Raw genomic sequence first — 22,454 nt, forward strand, 5'->3', positions numbered from 1 at the left:
ACTCAAAATAACAATCAACCTGCACCTTTACACACAGGGAGAGTGCAAATTTCCAAACAGCTCAGGTAAATGGCTTTTGGAAATTGCCTTCATTAGGTATACAGTGGTGGAAATAAGTATTTGATCCCTTGCTGATTTTGTAAGTTTGCCCACTGACAAAGACATGAGCAGCCCATAATTGAAGGGTAGGTTATTAGTAACAGTGAGAGATAGCACATCACAAATTAAATCCGGAAAATCACATTGTGGAAAGTATATGAATTTATTTGCATTCTGCAGAGGGAAATAAGTATTTAATCCCTCTGGCAAACAAGACCTAATACTTGGTGGCAAAACCCTTGTTGGCAAGCACAGCGGTCAGACGTCTTCTGTAGTTGATGATGAGGTTTGCACACATGTCAGGAGGAATTTTGGTCCACTCCTCTTTGCAGATCATCTCTAAATCATTAAGAGTTCTGGGCTGTCGCTTGGCAACTCGCAGCTTCAGCTCCCTCCATAAGTTTTCAATGGGATTAAGGTCTGGTGACTGGCTAGGCCACTCCATGACCCTAATGTGCTTCTTCCTGAGCCACTCCTTTGTTGCCTTGGCTGTATGTTTTGGGTCATTGTCGTGCTGGCAGACCCAGCCACGACCCATTTTTAAGGCCCTGGTGGAGGGAAGGAGGTTGTCACTCAGAATTGTACGGTACATGGCCCCATCCATTCTCCCATTGATGCGGTGAAGTAGTCCTGTGCCCTTAGCAGAGAAACACCCCCAAAACATAACATTTCCACCTCCATGCTTGACAGTGGGGACGGTGTTCTTTGGGTCATAGGCAGCATTTCTCTTCCTCCAAACACGGCGAGTTGAGTTCATGCCAAAGAGCTCAATTTTTGTCTCATCTGACCACAGCACCTTCTCCCAATCACTCTCGGCATCATCCAGGTGTTCACTGGCAAACTTCAGACGGGCCGTCACATGTGCCTTCCGGAGCAGGGAGACCTTGCGGGCACTGCAGGATTGCAATCCGTTATGTTGTAATGTGTTACCAATGGTTTTCGTGGTGACAGTGGTCCCAGCTGCCTTGAGATCATTGACAAGTTCCCCCCTTGTAGTTGTAGGCTGATTTCTAACCTTCCTCATGATCAAGGATACCCCACGAGGTGAGATTTTGCGTGGAGCCCCAGATCTTTGTCGATTGACAGTCATTTTATACTTCTTCCATTTTCTTACTATGGCACCAACAGTTGTCTCCTTCTCGCCCAGCGTCTTACTGATGGTTTTGTAGCCCATTCCAGCCTTGTGCAGGTGTATGATCTTGTCCCTGACATCCTTAGACAGCTCCTTGCTCTTGGCCATTTTGTAGAGGTTAGAGTCTGACTGATTCACTGAGTCTGTGGACAGGTGTCTTTCATACAGGTGACCATTGCCGACAGCTGTCTGTCATGCAGGTAACGAGTTGATTTGGAGCATCTACCTGGTCTGTAGGGGCCAGATCTCTTACTGGTTGGTGGGGGATCAAATACTTATTTCCCTCTGCAGAATGCAAATAAATTCATATACTTTCCACAATGTGATTTTCCGGATTTAATTTGTGATGTGCTATCTCTCACTGTTACCAATAACCTACCCTTCAATTATGGGCTGCTCATGTCTTTGTCAGTGGGCAAACTTACAAAATCAGCAAGGGATCAAATACTTATTTCCACCACTGTATACTAAATACAGTTTAATATTTAAATACTAGTAAAAAAGCCCCGTTTCTGATGCAAATGAAACGGGGGCTAGCAAGGTTTTCTTCTGTGTGCATGTGGGAGTGTGTGTGTCCCTGCCCTCTCTCCCTTCCCCTGTGCTGTCTGTCCTCTCTGTCCCCTCCCCCCTCGGAGTCGAGTCCTTCAGTGTTAAGTTTCCTGCTGTGCTATGTTTGTGTTACAGAGATAGTGAGGGCTTCTGCCCTCTCTCCCCTCCCCCCTCTGAGTCCTTCACTGTTACAGAGAGAGCGATTTGATTCCGTGCTTTGCTGTGTTTTCCTTCACTGTGTTACAGAGAGAGCAAGGGCGGGGCAGACACTCATGGGGAAACCGGATATCTCTCCCCCTTCACACTTCCGGCTGGAGGCTTCATTTAGAACGTTGGTGGTGCCTTTTATGTATAGAGATATGATGTCTATGTATTTTTACATGGTTGATCTGGCAGGTATGGCATTGAAGTGATCATGATTTTTGAGTTCAGCAAAATCTCAAGGGAGTTTCTAGGGGTCTTGATTTGGTGGTTGGGGGGGGGGGGCAAGGCTGAAGATTCACCAAGGGCAGTGCTTCTCAATCCAGTCCTCAGGGCACACCCAGCCAGTCAGGTTTTCAGGATATCCACAATTAATATGCATGAGAGATATGCATGCACCCCATCCTTCGTATACAAATCTATCATATGCATTGTGGATATCCTGCAAATCCAACTGGCAGGGTGGGCCCGGAGGACTGGGTTGAGAAGCACTAACCTAGGACACGTAATACCCTTGCACCAGCCCTGAGAAGGGGATTTGGAACACAGATGCTGCAGCAGCACCAAGGGTAGCTTTTCATTATGCTTGAGCTGAACGTAGAATACATTTTGGGGGGGGGGGGGGGTGAAAAACTTTCTCATCTATATACCTGTATTACAGTCATTATTCTCAATGCAGCGGGTCTGTGATAGCAATATATGTTGTACTCTTAATTCAGTAATTCAGTAAAATGAGTATTTGGAGATGTTTATTTTTGCCACCATTCTTTCATTCTAGAATGCTTCAGATATTGACTTTCTCCTAGAATCCTTAACAAGATTTGCTCGCTGCTTTGCGAATTATCTTCAGTCTGTTTTCTTCCCCTCTCTAAGTAACATTGTTGATGTGTTTAATGCTGTATGAATGGGCCAAATGGGAACATTATATTTCCTCGAGATGCTGAAAATTGTAAAATTAATCTTACCAGGGCTGACTTCAGATTTTACTGCACACTTAGAACCTGCAGCTTGGAATGTAAGTCAGATAAATGATTAATTCAAATGGTCCTTTAATTGCAAAACTGTACATTTAATGAGAGTTTTAGGAAAGAATATTGTCTTCAAATAACAGGCACACCTCCAGGTTACAGCACAGTTTTTATCTATGCTCATTAATAATCTGCCTCATTTGAGGAAGTGTTTACAAAATGAGAAGAAACAAGAAGTTGAAAAGTGCACAGTTACTTTATGGCAAAATAGTGTGTTTCCCTTTACAAAAAAAAGGATCAAAATACAATTTACAAACAGAGTGATCTAAACAAACAATGGTATGTACAGTGGGGGAAATAAGTATTTGATCCCTTGCTGATTTTGTAAGTTTGCCCACTGACAAAGACATGAGCAGCCCATAATTGAAGGGTAGGTTATTGGTAACAGTGAGAGATAGCACATCACAAATTAAATCCGGAAAATCACATTGTGGAAAGTATATGAATTTATTTGCATTCTGCAGAGGGAAATAAGTATTTGATCCCCCACCAACCAGTAAGAGATCTGGCCCCTACAGACCAGGTAGATGCTCCAAATCAACTCGTTACCTGCATGACAGACAGCTGTCGGCAATGGTCACCTGTATGAAAGACACCTGTCCACAGACTCAGTGAATCAGTCAGACTCTAACCTCTACAAAATGGCCAAGAGCAAGGAGCTGTCTAAGGATGTCAGGGACAAGATCATACACCTGCACAAGGCTGGAATGGGCTACAAAACCATCAGTAAGACGCTGGGCGAGAAGGAGACAACTGTTGGTGCCATAGTAAGAAAATGGAAGAAGTACAAAATGACTGTCAATCGACAAAGATCTGGGGCTCCACGCAAAATCTCACCTCGTGGGGTATCCTTGATCATGAGGAAGGTTAGAAATCAGCCTACAACTACAAGGGGGGAACTTGTCAATGATCTCAAGGCAGCTGGGGACCACTGTCACCACGAAAACCATTGGTAACACATTACGACATAACGGATTGCAATCCTGCAGTGCCCGCAAGGTCCCCCTGCTCCGGAAGGCACATGTGACGGCCCGTCTGAAGTTTGCCAGTGAACACCTGGATGATGCCGAGAGTGATTGGGAGAAGGTGCTGTGGTCAGATGAGACAAAAATTGAGCTCTTTGGCATGAACTCAACTCGCCGTGTTTGGAGGAAGAGAAATGCTGCCTATGACCCAAAGAACACCGTCCCCACTGTCAAGCATGGAGGTGGAAATGTTATGTTTTGGGGGTGTTTCTCTGCTAAGGGCACAGGACTACTTCACCGCATCAATGGGAGAATGGATGGGGCCATGTACCGTACAATTCTGAGTGACAACCTCCTTCCCTCCGCCAGGGCCTTAAAAATGGGTCGTGGCTGGGTCTTCCAGCACGACAATGACCCAAAACATACAGCCAAGGCAACAAAGGAGTGGCTCAGGAAGAAGCACATTAGGGTCATGGAGTGGCCTAGCCAGTCACCAGACCTTAATCCCATTGAAAACTTATGGAGGGAGCTGAAGCTGCGAGTTGCCAAGCGACAGCCCAGAACTCTTAATGATTTAGAGATGATCTGCAAAGAGGAGTGGACCAAAATTCCTCCTGACATGTGTGCAAACCTCATCATCAACTACAGAAGACGTCTGACCGCTGTGCTTGCCAACAAGGGTTTTGCCACCAAGTATTAGGTCTTGTTTGCCAGAGGGATTAAATACTTATTTCCCTCTGCAGAATGCAAATAAATTCATATACTTTCCACAATGTGATTTTCCGGATTTAATTTGTGATGTGCTATCTCTCACTGTTACCAATAACCTACCCTTCAATTATGGGCTGCTCATGTCTTTGTCAGTGGGCAAACTTACAAAATCAGCAAGGGATCAAATACTTATTTCCCCCACTGTATGTATATATATATATATATATATATATATATAACAACATACAATATGGAAATCCTGTGTTTCCCTTTACCCCATTTGCAAAATTGGGCTGTATGAGGCATGTGCATCTTTGTGTGTGTGCCTCTGTGGGTACGTGTGTTTTTGTATGTCTGTGTCTGTGTGTGTGTGTGTGTGTGCACGCAAATCTCTTTGTATGTCTTTGTGCTTATGCGAACAGACAAAGCATTTCGCTTGGCTTCTTCAGGGTCCGAAAATATTAGGATTCTCAAAACAGCAGCTGCTGGAAAAGTGGTTAAGTTGTATGGCGCTGTTTTGAGAACCCTAATGTTTTCAGACCCTGAAGCGAAACGCTGACAGTCATTGGTCTGGGGAACGTGTATTGTGAAAAGGTCTTGAAGACACAGCACATAAGTGTACTATATTTAAGCTTTGTGAAGCAGTGTTGTTTTGTGCTATTTTTTGATGGGCACTTGATTTGAGACTATAGTATGTGGTATTGGAAGTTTTTTTTTTTTTGCTGATAAGAGCAATGTAGACAGTACAATTAGTATTTTTGAGATTATCTGTTTCATCTACATCCCACTGATAATTTCAGTGTATTAATGCTAGTTAGGCCCTTAGTGACACAGGTTAATAAGTGAAGCTGCTTGAGGCAATGGAGGATGAAGCAAGGTGCATCACAAGAAGCAGCAGTGGGCAATGCAGAATCTAAAAAAATGAAACCGCAGAAGGATAGGTGTTTGATGTAGACATGGACAATCATGACCAGAGCATGATCTTATTTTGCATCTTCTTTATTTCTTAATGGGCTTTGAGAGCTGGGCACCATGCAAATGTAAAATTCGCTTTTTTATTGACCACTCTTTTTAGGAAGAGTACACCTCTTTGGTAACGCGCCACGGGGCCTCTTGCAATTAACACAGTTTATAGGTCGGAGGTCAGCCTCTTTTAATCCGATCGTGCCCTCTGTTACGGTAAGAAGCCTAGCAATCGCGACATTGCGTTTAAGTGGGGGACCTGCCCCCTCCCCTTCCGTTCTGCCTGGCTATCGCGAGCAGCAAGCACCGCCCGCTCCCGCGGCTCTGACGTGCGGCGAATAGCTGTGCGAGGCGGGTATTTCTTGTGCGCGGATTCAGCTCCCAAAGCATGGTCTTCTTAGTTTCGAATACTAACCGCGGCAATACTTTATTATTTATTTCGTTTTCAATAAAAGTAGAATAATTGGGATTATTTTCATTTCACTGACACTGTTGCGTAAACTACCCGAGCCTCGTGCGGACTTTGTGCCCCCCCCCCACCACCCCCGTTGCCCGCGGTGCTCCCGGAACTGCAATATTTGTAGCAGGTTTTTGAGACTATTTCCTTTCCATTGCCGCTGAAATTCTACCCTCCTCGGCTACAGCTGCCTGAGGACAGCAGCGGCCCCCCCTCCCCCTCCAGGCCCGGAAGCGGTGGCGGCTGCACCTTGCAGGCATCTGTGTACAGCCCCACACTGAAGATCCCCCGCTCGCCAAGCATGCACGCGCTCATCCCCCTCGTTTCATTATTTGCTCTCTCCTTCGCTTCTAAATTAAATATCCCCAAAGTCCTGCTGCCCTACGCCCGAGGCACGAGGATTAATTTCACCCTGGAAGCCACCGAGGGCTGTTATCGCTGGTGAGTGCAAAAGCGTTGGCAGGGAGGCACCAGGAGGCCTGGGCTGCCCTTCATCTTACCTATTTCATGCTAACTTTCAGTGAAGCTCTTGTGCTCGATGCCAGATTGATGCAACGGGATGGTATTAATGCATTGGTGCTCTGATACCAAGGTAACCGTTTAGGGTAAAGAGAGCGTGCACTGGGTCAGGTGGAAAGAAAGGATTCTCCTCGGGGCTGGGAAATGGAGCTGTGTACCGTGCTTTCCCATCATGACTTGTTCCAGGCTTCCTCTGTTAGTTTTGTAGATAAATAAGCTGTTAATTCTCCCCTTGCTGGCCACTATAGAGAAGGGCACTTTTCCCAGGAAACAATACAAAGGAACTTGGAATGATTAGTTACATTTTTTTCTAGAGAGCAGGATGAATTGTATACCTACTACATAATACTGTGAAAGAGAAATAATGTATCCAAGCTGACTTCAACACTATTAGGGACAGTGCTTTTATGAAAAATATTAACAGTGAAGTTTGTTCTGTACATTATAGGCTTTTTTTTAAAAGCTCCTTTTTTGGTTTAGGGGAATATCAGAAGACAGCAATAGCACCCAAATGGACTGAAGAGCAGACGGTATAGGAGTAGCCAAATGGTTAATGCAGTGGCCTGGAGAACTGGGTTCAATTCAGGGTTCCTGAGAGACAAAGCCGGTCCCAGGGCAAACAGTGCACCCCCACCGCCTGCCACTGCCGCCCCCTTGCCCGGTTCAATATCTCTTTCATCTTTCCCTATTCCCCTCGGCAATTGGCAGTGTTAACTGTGTGATGCCAGGCTGGCAGCATTAAAAAAAAAAAAAGCAACTTGCCTGTTGCCTCTGGCTGGCCTCCAAAATGTTTAATCTGCTGTGCCTGTCTGTTCGGACACAGGAAGTTGTGTCAGAGGAGGTGGGACAGAGCAGAGGGAACACTTCTGAGCCAGCCAGAGGCAAGTTGCTTTCTTTTTTGATAACAGTAGCCTGCAGGAACACTGCCAAAGGGAGGAGGGAAAGACAAGAGAGATTCTGAACCAGGTAGGAGTGGGGGTGAATTTAATGCTGGTTTGCCATTTGTGCCACCCCATCGCGAGGCTTATGTCTGGGCCCCATCTTAGAGGTCGGGCCTAGGGGAATCTTGCCCTCCCTGCCCCGCCTCTCAGCGGCCCTGGTTCAATTCCTGCTGTAGCTCCTTATGACTGGGCAAGTCACTTAACCCTCCGTTGCCCAAGGTACAAAATAAGCACCTTTCTATAAAATAAAAACCACTTCAATTGTAGCCACAGAAAGGAAATATATCAAATCCCAGCCCCTCTCTGCTGTCAGCACTTTCATAGTTGTAATGACTGAAGACTCGCTGTGATAAAATGCAAAGAACGTGTGGACATAGGGACAGTGGGACTAGTGCAGAAAGCTTCCTGCATGGTTACCACAGATGTAATAGTGCAGGATAGTAATGCAGAAAGGGTTTTAGCTTGTGTGGAAGCCCTGACCATAGACTGCATTGAAATGAATGCAAATGCAGTGCATTTGCTATCCTCTGGCATGCAAAATGATAACAATAATAAAGCAAGTTTTGGCCACATGACTATCAAGGGGAGAATTATGCCAGGTTCTGGGACAGCATAGTAGGGTTGGTTGAGAGGAGTGAGTTTCTACTGGCACCCCTTCTCTCTCCCCAACTTGATCACTTTGTCCCAGATACCTGACAATGGCTCCCCCTGGAGGTCTCATGACCCCCCTCCTTCCTTCCCTGTGACCCAATCTGAAGTGACACCCAACATATTCCCAGGTAGAATAAGTGGTCCCCCCTACACATATTCAAATATTTGCCGTGGTAGTCTAGTGCAGTGTTTTTCCAAGTCCAGTCCTGGAGTACCCCCTTGCCAGTCAGGTTTTCAGGATGTCCACAATGAATATGCATGAACTTGATTTGCATACACTGCCTCTATTATTTGCAAATCTCTTTTATGCATATTCATTGTGGATATTGTGAAAACCTGACTGGCAAGGGATACTCCAGGACTGGACTTGGGAAATACTGGTCTAGTGACCCCCTCCTCCCTTCCATGGCCTAACCTACCTTTCACTGAATTAAAAAAAAAAAAAAAAAAAAATTTGGAGTGTAGTGGCACCCTCCTTTCCCTCACAAGAGACAGAAGTGATGCCCAGACTTTTGCAACTGGCACTGCCATCTTGAAAATGTTCAGTGCCCAAGGAGGTTAGATTGAGAACAGGAGATGGCATGAGCCTATCTGACCCATTATTTATTTATTTGCTGCATTTATATCCCACATTTTCCCACAGGCTCAATGTGGCTTACATTATGCCGCAATGGCGATCGCCAATAATGGGATGAGAAATTCATATTATTTATTCAATTAAGGTACATAGAAAATAACAGAAAAGTAAGGAGTAAATAAATAATTCATATCAGGCATATGAGATCAAGGACAAGGTATAACATACAATAATAATAATGTGATTAAAGTAACCTAATAATAAGAGTTCAAAATTGGTTTGTTCTGATGTAGTTTTGAAGTTGTCTTTCATGAAGGATTCATTTCATAAGACTCTTTAAACAGGTTGGTCTTCAACAGTTTCCGGAAAGTTATTAGATCATGTGTTGTTTTTATGGCATTCGGTAATGCATTCCATTTTTGCGTGCGGATGTAGGAGAAGCTGGATGCATGTAATGCTTTGTATTTAAGTCCTCTGCAGTTGGGATAGTGGAGGTTTAAGAAAGTGCGTGATGAAGGTTTTGTATTTCTTGCTGGTAAATCTACTAGATCTGACATATATGATGGGGCCTCTCCATGAATGACTTTATGAACTAAGGTGCAGATTTTAAATGTAATTCGATCTTTTAGTGGGGGCCAATGTAATTTTTTTCTGAGGGGTTTGACGCTTTCATATTTCGCTTTTCCGAATATGAGTCTGGCTGCAGTGTTCTGGGTAGTCTGGAGTTTATAATTTGTGTGGGCTGAAACCAGTAGGTGGAGCTTACCAGCATTTTAGTTCACTGAAAACAATAGCAAACACTATTGAAAACAATAGCAAAAGATTACTAGAAATAATGGACTTCATATGCGTGGTCCATCTGTAAAAAGTCTAAATCTGTTCCAGTTGGATAAGCAGCAGTGCCTTAAAAGGTGGAGGAGAGATGATTTTTGAAAAAACGTATTTGACATCTTTTTTATGTATTTATTTTATTTATTTAAAAACTTTCCATATCTATTAAATATCATGAAATAAAATTGAATATCACTAAAATAGCTTAAAAATTATTACAGCTGATAGAAACAGCAGTGATAAATTCTGTATTTTGTGCCCATTTTTCTACAGAGTTCTGTAGAATACAGTAATACATGGCCAAATTTAAGTTTCCTGATAGGTTCATCTTAACTGTTGTAATCTGCTTTGGGAAGCCTGGTGTTATAAAGATGGAGTATATTGAAATTAAATGGAAGTAAAATTAAACTTTACTTTCATTGGCGCACATGGAATCGCATCTTCACCTCATCTCATTGTAGAAGTTTACATTTTAGACATACAAATGGATTATTCTGTTTTGAGCACAAGTTTCAGGGACAAGTGGTTTTATAATTCAAAATAATAAAAATATTTTTGTTTCATTCAGATCTCTCATTTGTTTAAACATAACTAAATGGGCTCTGAGCCCCTAATGCAGTAAATTGGTTTTCTTATATATTTTTTTCTTGTGCTGACTTGTTCCAAAACAGAAAACTCTTTTTTTCTTCCATCCAGTCAAAAATAAAAGGAGCTCATTGTGAACACTATCCACCCTAAAAGATTGTTTTGTGGCTGTACATGAGGAATTATGATATTGCATAAATGTGTTTTTGTCCCAGTGTGGCAATACTTATGTACTTGTGTATTTATATCCAAAGGTTATATAATGATTTGAAGAAAGCCAGTTAATCTTTTAAAGTATTAGTGGAACATAACCCCAAATGCATTGTATGGTTACATTTTCAATATGGTAATACTAGAGCCCAGCTAAGGAACAGGTTATTTTGAGTTTTCACTGGCCCAAACTTGCTTTCCTTGTGCTATCACCATCCATTTGGATAGGCAGTGCCTTAAAAGGTGGAGGATAAAGGAATTTATTTTTTTAAGTTAACATTTATATCCCACATCCCAATCAAACTCAGGTTCAGTGTGGCTTACATTTGGAAATACAATGAGACAGAATAATAGAATTCAGTAACATCAAAGGAGCAAGTCAATGGGTATTTATTTATTTATTTATAGTACATTTCTACCCCACATTTTCCCACATACGCAGGCACAATGTGGCTTACATAGGAGAATTAAAAATGACAATGCAATAAGAGAAAATGGTAAGAGACAAGAATAGGCAAGGAAGGGGGCATAACAGATGCAGGGGTAAGAAAGTGGGACTATTGATCGGTAAGAGAGTGGGGGGAGTAGACCAGTCCAAATAGGTGGGTTTTCAGCAACCTCTTGAACAGCTGGTGATCATTTTGCAGCTTTAAGCATTTCGGCAAACCATTCCAATTCTTGGCACAGGAGTATTGGAAGGACAAAGTGAAGGTCTTGTATCTAACGCCCCTGCAATTTGGAAAGTGCAGGTTGAGATACGACCTCGCGGTGGCAACTGCATTCCTGGGAGGCAGGTCGATAAGGCAAAGCATATATTCCGGAGCCAACCCATATATGATTTTGTGAGTTAGGGAGCAGATTTTGAAAGAGATACGTTCCCTCACAGGCAACCAGTGGAGAAGGAAACGCAGAGGTTGAGCATGCTCAAAACACAATTTACCCAGGATTAGTCTTGCTGCAGTGTTTTGTACAGTCTGGAGTTTCTGCAAAAGGTATCCAAGGCAACCTGCATAAATCCCGCTGCAGTAATCCAGGTGAGATAGCACCAACCAATGAACAAGGGTGCGAAACAGTTCTCTAGTTAGGCAGTATCTGACCTGCCGAAGCCTCCACATTGCATTGAACATTCTCTTAGTGACAGCTCGTACCTGGTCATCCAGAAGCAAATGCCTATCCAAGGTCACCCCAAGGAGCTTTAGACTGCTAGATAGAGGGAGAACATAGTCATTTATAGTGAGGGTATCAGTAGGGACTGAAGAGTAAGGGGAGTGGAGAATTAGGCACTGCGTTTTATCCTTATTCAACTTGAACCGAAACACCCTCGCCCAATGTTCCATTGTAGATATGCTTGTAGCAATCAGGTCCGAGATGTCGGCAACCGTGTCACGGAAAGGGATGAAAATGGTGACATCATCAGCATAAATGTAAGGATTTAGGCCCAGGTTGCTGAGGGCGGTAGCAAGTGGGATCAGCATGATGTTAAACAGTGTAGGTGAGAGGGGCGAGCCCTGAGGCACCCCAAAGGAGGCTCTCCAGGGAGCAGAAATGGTAGAGTTCATTTTGATCTGGTAGGTTTTGGACGACAGGAACCCTTTGATCCAGTGCAAAACAATGCCACTCACGCCGAACGAGTCAAGGAGGTGTAGAAGGAGTTCATGATCCACCATATCGAAGGCACTGGACAAGTCAAACTGCAGTAAAATAACTTTTTTTTCCAACCGACATCTCAAGTTTAAAATAAGACAGGAGAGTAACCAGTACTGTTTCGGTACTGTATTGGGCACGAAATCTGGACTGCGAGTGGTGAAGGATGTCATACTTCGTCAGATATTCATTTAGTTGAGTGTTGACTATACTCTCCACGACCTTGACCAACAGAGGTATTGAAGCTACAGGGCGGTAATTAGAGATTACATCAGGTTTGACCTTAGTGTTTTTCCTTATGGGTGTGAGAAGTATGCACCCATGGTCCGGTGGGAACAAGCACTTTGATAGTAAATAATTGAGGTGGGTCGTCAAGTCAGCTACAAAGCAGTGTGGAGCACTTGTCAGCAAATGATTGGGACAAGCATCCAGGCCACAGTGCTTGCTTAAGAACTTAGGACTTTGGACACTGTGGCAGCAGGGACAACACGAAAGGTGCTCCAAATGCGGTCGGCTGGGCACTGGTCAGTAGAAGGAACTAAAGAGCTGAGGAAGTCATCCACTGCAGATAGACAACTTGCTGAGGTAGACCGTAGAGTTATAATTTTATCATTGAAATAAGTTGCTAACTGGCCAGCTTGGGGGTGATCTCCACTGGAAGATTCCTGCTTTCTAGTGTCTAGGAAGGAAGCAAGGAGTTGGTTCAATTTTCTGGGGTCTTTTCCCACAGACTCCAATTTTTTTAGAGAAGTATGCACGTTTAGCTTGCTTGATTGCATACGTGTATGTACGGTGACAAGATTTCCAGGCGTCGTGCGCCGCAACTGTTTTCCGTTTACGCCATGTTCTCTCCAGCCTCCTCGTCCTAGTTTTTAAGGTTTTTAGTTCTGTAGAGAACCATGGAGTGGAGCTGTGGTTGTAGGAAGCTTTAAGCTGCATAGGCGCAATGTGGTCAAGTACCTCCGTGCATTTGGCATCCCAGGTCTTGAGAAAGAGGGGAGAGTCAGTATGTTCAGGCCAGTTTGTGTTATATATACATGTCCAGAATTGCGCCGGGTCGATTGTTCCTCTTGAGGAATACGTGGTGACTTTACTAGGCTGATGAGGTCTTGCGATCGGCCAGTTTAGCGTGAATTGAAGTTTGAAATGGTCAGACCAGGGAGTTTCAAGCCATCGGATGTTGGATAAGTGAAAAGTGGAGTCAGCTTGGAATCTGAAGGAGAGGAACATTTAACAAAGTTGAAATCAGCATATATACCCAACTGGGCATTTTAAAAATCTGTCCTTTAATGATAATCATAGCCATAAATATAGACAGTTATTCAAACATTATCACATGCACACACCAGAACAGGCTTCCATACATACATTGCAAAAGTAAACAACTTCTGCAGCTCAACACAGTTTGTACCAAATTGTTTAACCACCCCTTTGGTTTAACAAGCAATACCATGTGCATGTAAGGTGTGGATAAACCAGTGGTTCCCAAACCTGGTCTTTGAGGAACCCATTAGTCAGGTTTTCAGGATATCCACAATGAATATTCATGAGAGAGATTTGCATGCAGTGGATATCCTAAAAACCTGACTGGCTGGGATATCTCTAGGACCATGTTTGGGAACCACTGGGATAAACAAGTTAAAATAATAAAAAATGCCCATAATATGTAATACTTGGTAGCAATAATGAAACAGTGATAAATGTTCACATAGCAGGCAGCCAACAGATTTATTTTCCACCGAACATAATTAACTTTGTATGAACTTGGTAGTTAATAGTGTGCTGCTTGCTATTGTGTTTTGGTGGTGTATTGTTTGCCTAATAAAATCATTCTCATCTACTATAATAAAACTCACCCTCAACGTTCTGAGGACACTGACGTCAGTGAAGCCAAGCCCTGACTTCCTTCAAAAAGGTTCGAAGGTTCGTGGTGGTGAAGCCACCAAAATCGCTCCGGGCCCCGCCCTCGAGGGCGGAGCAATGGCAGAACAACGAAGGGGTTGGCAGGGAGGGAGGCAGGGTGGGGTGGGAAATCGCTCCGGGCCCCGCCCTCGCGTCAAACGTCATGACGTTGGGGGCGGAGCAATGGAAGAATAACGAAGGGGTTGGCGATGAACACCTTGCTAGCGCCCGTTTCATTTGCTCTGAAACGGGCCTCTTTTACTAGTCTATATATAAACATACAGCCAGGAGATAAAGGACTTCTTTTACTAAACCGTGCTACTGATTCCCGTTTGGCAAATGAGAGGAAACCCATAGGAAATGAATGGGCTTCCTCCCATTTTCCACACTGGGAATTGCTAGCGCGGCATAGTAAAAGAGGCTCAAAGATTCCAAAACTAAAAAAAAATGTGCCTTTTACAACCAAACAGACTTGGAGAAATAAATATATACAGCAGAATAGGACAATGTTGGGCACATTTACTACTACTACTACTACTACTTACTACTACTTATCATTTCTAAAGCGCTACTAGATTTACGCAGTGCTATACACTTGAACATGAAGAGACAGTCCTTGCTCGACAGAGCTTACAATCTAATTACAGGCTTATTTTCGAAAGAGGACGCCCATCTTTCGACACAAATCGGAAGATGGGCGTCCTTCTCCCAGGGTCGCCCAAAATCGGCTTTCAGTCGGCATTTATATATATAATCGAAAGCCGATTTTGGGCGTCCCCAACTGCTTTCCGTTACAGGGATGACCAAAGTTCTCGGGGGCATGTCAGAGGCATAGCGAAGGCGGGACTTGGGCATGCTTAACACATGGGCGTCCTCGACTCATAATGGGGAAAAAAAGGGCGTCCCTGACGAGCATTTGGATGACTTTACCTGGTCCTGTTTTTCCTTACGACCAAGGCACAAAAAGGTGCCCGAACTGACCAGATGACCACTGGAGAGAAACAGGGATGACCTCCCCTTACTCCCCCAGTGGTCACTAACCCCCCTCCCACCCTCAAAAAAGAACTTTAAAAATATTTTGTGCCAGCTACTTTGCCAGCCTCAAATGTCATACTCAGGTCCATCGCAGCAGTATGCAGGTCCCTGGAGAAGTTTTAGTGGGTGCAGTGCACTTCAGGCAGGTGGACCCAGGCCCATCCCCCCTTACCTGTTACACTTGTGGTTATAAATGTGAGCCCTCCATAACCCACCACAAACCCACTGTACCCACATCTAGGTGCCCCACTTCACCCGTAAGGGCTATGATAGTGGTGTACAGTTGTGGGTAGTGGGTTTTGGGGAGGCTTAGCACACAAGGTACCTGGGAGCTTTTTCTGAAGTCCACTTCAGTGCTCCCTAGGGTGCCTGGTTGGTGTCCTGGCATGTCAGGGGGACCAGTGCACTGCAAATGCTGGCTCCTCCCACGACCACAGGGCTTGCATTTGGTCATTTCTGAGATGGGCGTCCTTAGTTTTCATTATCGCCGAAAATCAGAAATGACCAAGTCTAAGGACGACCATCTCTAGGGATGACCTAAATGTCAAGATTTGTGCGTCCCTGACCGTATTATTGAAATGAAAGATGGACGCCCATCTTGTCTCGATAATAAGGGTTTCCCCGCCCCTTCGCCGGGACGTCCTGAGGACGTCCTCAGGAAAACTTGGGCATCCCTTTCGATTATGCCCCTCTTAGACTCTCTGGACAGAGTCTCTGCATGATGGAAGTTCTTCCCTCATTATTCAATACCTCTCTTTGAAATAGTAGTAATAAAAGAAATCAAGTGCATTTTTATATTATACCACTGCATTCCACAAAACAAAAGGAACAAGTTCCCAGATACCATATTTTTCTTTTGATGTATGCACAGAAAAAAAATGTTAAATGCTCCCATGTTTCAACCTAATTAATGTTTAAAAAAACCTTTGTACTTATAAATAGAAACTCTGAGTGTTGAACACCTGAGTCTCATAACATGTTTGGTGGCCCTTTACTAGGTAAAAAAAAAAAATCTCAATAGCAAAATGACGCCTGTTAGGGTGTCCCTATAACCAGCCCCTCCAAGTGACACAATGATTACGATTTAGAACTATTTACTACTCTAATACTTCCTCTGTGTATATCCGTATGCTGCATAAGCTGGCATGTTTGAAGATATAAGTGAGATATAATAAAAATGCTACCAACAATAAAGAATGACAACGTGGATTCAACAGCTGATAGGTTTGTTTGCTTTATTTTGGGTTTGGGGTAATTCCATGCCAAGTGGTCTAAACCTTCCCACCATCATGTCTCCAATTTTGTTCAAATTTTATCTGTTGTACGAGTCAGGTGTTTAAACAAAGTTTCCCAAAATTTGAGGTCTCTAACTGCAATAGTTGCAGATCTAGACCCCCTTTTCTGAAAGGTTGTCAGTCGATGAGCGCGCGACATTTACCAAAATGCCAGTTTTGGGGTCTAATAAAATCCAAACACATTTATAAGAATGGCTAAAAAATTCAAATCCTGTACAGTTTTTGATGCTAATTCTGATGAAATACATTTTAACATTATGGATGCAAAATCCAGTCAAACAAGTTGACTCAAAGTGTGCATCAAAATTGGTCGCGACTCATCGGAACATATTTGGACCAATATTCAGACCAAAACAACTTCCATGCAAACAAAGATACGGACTTGAAATTTTGAACAAGCATTATGCTTGTGCTGGACATACTGCCAGTTTTGCAACTAACCAGAATCTATAACCGCCCTGCAGGATCTCTTCAAAGTTGGCACTGTCAGCGCAAATGGTAAAATGTACCAAAGTTCAAAGCCAATTATTAAAAAAGAGTCTGCCTGAATCAGCTTGTGAACAGTATCATCTGAAAGTGAAAATTGTGCTCTACAACACTGATATGTTTTTGTTTTGCAATGCCACCATTTTTAATATCCTAAAAATATCAAAGTACTTCTCTGCTGAGATAAACTTGAAGCTTTGGGCCATGGTTACTGATGAATATTTCTCATTAACTGGAAAAAAGAAATCCATTCTCTTTAACCATATTGGAAGCAGAATCCTTCATAAGTGTCCTATAAGCAGTTCCCAAATGTTTGTACTGAGGTTGTACTTTGAGTCATTTTAATCTTCGGATCTGCTTATGATTATATATTGTGACAGTTTTTCAAACGTAAGTTGGGTTTAAAATATAGGCTGTGGTTTGAAATACATTTTACTGGTTTCTCATTTGTGCAGTCACTCAAGATAAACTCACCTAGTAGGTGCACTTCACAAGTGTATGCTGAAGTGCCTTTGAGGAGTGACTGAGCTTGGTGAACTGCAGGCCAGAAAATGATACACTTTGCTAAGGGAAATCTTTTTTTTTTTTTTTTTTTTGTGTAGTAACTTATACAGTTGAAGGAGAATACTTATTTGTAAGCTTGTATTGACATGTTATTTTTTTATTTAGCTGAAAATTTGTTGCAGATGTACTTTCTTGGCATGCCATGAATACAGAATACTGGTTTACTTCCTGTCACTTTTGTATAGATTGGTATTTAATGGATACGATCTCTTTCATATACAGCCAATATAGAGAGCACCTTCAGGGCCCTTATACTAAGCCGCGTAAGCGTCTACATGTGCCCAACGCATGCCAAAATGGAGTTACCGCCCTGCTACTGCATGGCTCTTGCGGTAATTTCATTTTTGGCACGCGTCCGATATGCACGGCCAAAAAAATAATTTTTATTTTTGGATGCACATATCGGACGTGCGTAGGTCATTACTGCTCGGTTAACGCGTGAGACTTTACCACTAGGCCAATGGCTAGCGGTAAGGTCGCAGATCCAAAATGGATGCGCGCCAATTTTCATTTTGTCGCACGTCCATTTTTGGCAAAAGTTTTTTTAAAAAGGCCTTTTTTACAAGTGCGCTGAAAAATGGATCGGTTTCGCGGCCAAAACCCACGCCTACACTACCCCAAGCCATTTTTAAGCACACCTTAGTAAAACACCCCTAAAGTTTGCATTATGCCAGAGGGAATTAGAACAAATTAGGGTGTGTAAGAAAGTGCAAAAATCTAAATGCTTGTCAATTTCTTTAGTATACTTGATGAATAATAAAGTTCAGGCGTAGACAGAATTTTGTTTTCTGTAATGTGTTATACTGACTTGTAACCACAGCAACTTCCTGAACATTTTGAGTTTTCAGTGGCCCAAACTTGCTTTCCTTGTGCTATCACCATCCATTTGGATAGGCAGTGCCTTAAAAGGTGGAGGATAAAGGAATTTTTTTTAACGTTGACATTTATATCCCACATCCCAATCAAACTCTGGTTCAATGTGGCTTACATTTGGAAATGAGACAGAATAATAGAATTCAGTAACGTCAATGGATATGTCTGAAACATTTAACAAAGTTGAAATCAGCATGGGTGAAGGAGCAGTGCTTCCCATTTACAGCACAATTAAAATTTGTAATTAGTAGACTGATGGCCCTTCTATTGCAGTGTTTCTCAGTTCATGGGACATTTTACTCAGCTGGCCAAAAAATTGGTATTGAGGATTACAGTTGGAAACTACAGTATGATTGTGGACTTCCATAATTTACTGCAAAGTCCCCAGATCATTTAAATGTGAATTGATCAATACTTTACCTGCAAGGGAAAAGGTTTTTTTTTTTTTTTTTTTTTTTTTGGGGGGGGGGGGTGGTTATTTTCAGACATTTCCCTGATATTGGGGCATTTTTCAATTCATGTCACACATTCAATTTAATAAAAACAATTTTAATGTATGTTAACATAATGTGCATTAATTTGTAGGTTAATTCATGCTAAATTGATTTTGTGAATGCTAAAGTTAAGGTGTGCTAATGAACCAATTGTGTGTTAATATACCTCTTTACTATCAATTCAGTGCTGAATCATGCATAACAGCTTTGCAAAAAATTTAATACCTCTATGAGTTATAGTTAAGATTTTTTTTTTTGCAGGGGGGTGGGGAATAAAAACCACTTATATGTAAGTAAGCCTTCTATAGCTGCCCACTTTTGTTGTAGAGGTACATATTTCCAACACATGCATGTAAATTTGTGAGTTAAAGCACAAGGTTCAGCACCATTTCCTTCACTGGCTGCTTTGTCTTTGATGATGAGTTGGAAATCACCGCCAGGCACCCAGTTGGTAACCAGGGAGCCAAGTAACAAAACAGGAAGAATGAAAGCCTGTTATTAAGTCACTAAGGGGCTGGTTTTCAAAGCACTTAGACTTACAAAGTTCCATAGGTTACTATGAGGTGTATTTTCAAAGCACTTAGACTTACAAAGTTTCATATAGTAGCCTTTAGAACTTTGTAAGTCTAAGTGCTTTGAAAATACACCTCCATGTATTTTATGTACTTATTTTATTTTAAGATACTACTGATTGATACTCATTAATGAACTTCACGATGGAACATTTAATATTTCGTTGTTTGGAATGAAGATAAGTCATCTGATTTTTATGACGATGCATTTTCTTAATAGGTTATGAAAGTTTGAAGAACTATATTGAGTATCAGTGGGGTTATAATAGAACACAGTCAATGTATGATTAGTTTGTTAAATATTAACCAGTGATTATGTTTGAATTGGTATAGCTGAATAAAGCAATGTGTTTGTAATAATATTTAGTGTTGATTTTGATAAAAAGTGATTAGGTCATAATAAAATGATATTTTATTTTAAGGAGACGTCTTCTTTCTTTGACTTATTCAACATTACATTACCTGTGAACCTTGGTGATCATGAAAGACAGGTCTCAGGTCTATGCACACTCCATAGGCTATGCGACTGTCTCCATGTGTACCAGCTTTTCCCCCCCCCCCCCCCCCCCTTCACTTTTGTTTTAGCTCTCCTCTGTAAGTAAATATAATCACCTTGCCCAGTATTTTGTCCTGTTGCAAACGTATTTCGAGTGACTTTGGGTCTGATTTTTAGCTTTATGCCCCCCCCCCTTTGAAGAACCATTGTGTAGTCTTGATGTACCAAAGGCTTGTTTTCTATTTCTTTTTTGCATACCGGTGATGCACAATACCACAGGATGTGGATGACGTGCACTTTTATAAGTGCTGGAGCCAGTCATTCTGCAAATAGCCATGATTTTAAATTATTTTTCTTGATTTTATTTCTATTTGCCAGCAGGGATTATAAATAATGAAAGCAGTAATAGGAAGAGGATTGAGAGCTTTAGTTAAAGATGTTGGGGGGGGAGGGGTGGTGGAAAACTTTGCATGGGGAATTTTATGTTCATCTGTCCAGCATGATAGAGAATGAATGAAGAAGACAAATACGAATGTGGAGTGCCTCAGGGATCGCCACTTTCACCGATCCTCTTCAACTTAATGATGTTGCCATTAGCCAAGTCATTATCCAACCAATCCCTAAACCCATATATCTATGCTGATGATGTTACGATATATATTCCGTTTAAAAACGACTTATCAGAAATCACAGATAAAATCAATTACAGCTTCCAAATAATGAACTCATGGGCGGATGCATTCCAACTGAAACTTAATGCAGGAAAGACACAATGCCTTATCCTCTCATCGCAGTACAATAAAACCAATTATACCAATTTAAAAACACCAAACCACATTCTTCCAATTGTGGACACATTGAAACTCCTGGGAGTCACAATTGACCAAAATCTTACCCTTGACAACCAGGTGAAAAATGTAACAAAGAAGACGTTCCATGCAATGTGGAAACTTAAAAGAGTGAAACCTTTCTTCCCAAGCGAGGTGTTCTGCACTTTGGTGCAATCACTGGTGCTAAGTTGTCTGGACTATTGTAATTCCATCTATGCTGGATGCAAAGCACAAACTATTAAGAGACTCCAGACAGCCGAAAACACCACTGCCAGACTCATATTCGGAAAAGCGAAATAAGAAAGCGCCAAACCCCTCAGAGAAAATTTACACTGGCTCCCACTAAAAGATTGAATCACATTCAAGATCTTCACCCTAGTCCATAAAGTCATACATGGAGAGGCCCCATCATATATGTCAGACCTCATAGACCTTCCAACAAGAAATACAAAAAGCTCATCACGAACTTTCTTAAATCTCCATTATCCCAATTGCAGAGGATTTAAATACAAATCAATATATGCGTCTAGCTTTTCTTACATCTGTACCCAACTATGGAATGTACTACCGAACGCCATAAAGATAATGCACGATCTGACAACTTTCTGGAAGCTACTGAAGACAAATAAATTCAAAGAGACTTATAGCAAGAATCCTTCATAAAAGAGTTGACATAAAACATGCATCAGAACAAACCAACATTGATTCCTTCAACTTGGTTACTTTAATTCATATTAATATTATAGAATGTTTTACCTTGTCTTGTTTTACCAAGTCTTGTTCATATATACCTGTTAAGAATTATTTATTTATTTACTTCCAATCCACTTGATGTTCAATTTTTCGTCTAATTTACATGATTTTTTTCATATACCTTAATTGTAACACCTCTTTGTACTTAACATTCCGTTAATGGTGATCACCATTGCGGCATAATGTAAGCCACGTTGAGCCTGCAAATAGGTGGGAAAATGTGGGATACAAATGCAGCAAATAAAATAAACTGGGCAGACTGGGTAGGTCAATTGGTCTTTTTCTGCCACTATTTACTATGGACTTGATTAGTAAGTATTTTTTACGTAGCCCCAGTGGGCTGATGTAATAATCTGCAGTAGCACCGTGTTCTCAGCTTTAGCACACACTTTCATAATACACATGTTGAAATGATGTAGTAAATTAATGACACAAACCAAAAAAGCAACACTGGGCCTTCAAGACTGAGACAACAGGAGCATTTTATTAACAAATGACCCGACAAGGCTAATACAGGAGTTTATTTCCTACCTCGTGGCTGACTTTCTCGACAGGAACACTTGGTTTTAAAGATTTTCTTCATTCATTCTCTGAGGCATTGGACATATATACATCTTGCACACTTTACAATCAAACACTGACCCCTGAGGCAGGCGTTGTTTAACGCCGAAGCACGGCCCGTGTCGGGTCATTTGTTAATAAAATACTCCAGTTGTCTCAGTCTTGAAGGCCCAGTGTTGCTTTTTATTTGTTTGTATACTTTCTATGTATGCTGTATATCCTTTCTGTTTGTATTGTGAAAAAAAAAGAAAGAAAGAAAAACAGTGCATACCACCACAGTAACCATGCTGCAGATTTTGCATTGGGCAGAAGCTTTTTTCTTGTTTCCCCTTTCTTTTCTCTTTTCTTGTTAGTGAATGAGCCAGTCCCCATTCAGTATTCAATACTGAATGGGACTTAGCTCATGCATGGACAGGAAAGACGAAAGGGAAAATATTTTTCTATTGGGTCCAGTGTATCCCAGGTCCAGGCACCTGGCATAGAGAGGCCTTTGACCAGAGAACCATGGAGCTGGTATTGTTTGTCCCTGG

At 42.0% G+C, this 22,454-nt stretch overlaps 1 protein-coding gene across 1 annotated transcript in view; it reads left to right on the forward strand.

Annotated features, from left to right (window-relative positions):
- Positions 1-22,454, forward strand: part of NUP210 (nucleoporin 210) — a 214,077-nt gene that overhangs the window by 7,076 nt on the left and 184,547 nt on the right. Inside the window, 1 exon segment of the mRNA XM_030206772.1 lies at positions 6,331-6,546. Within this exon segment, the coding sequence (XP_030062632.1) occupies positions 6,331-6,546 (216 nt within the window).

The sequence above is a fragment of the Microcaecilia unicolor genome, chromosome 6 (assembly GCF_901765095.1).
Source record: "Microcaecilia unicolor chromosome 6, aMicUni1.1, whole genome shotgun sequence".
NCBI lineage: Eukaryota > Metazoa > Chordata > Amphibia > Gymnophiona > Siphonopidae > Microcaecilia > Microcaecilia unicolor.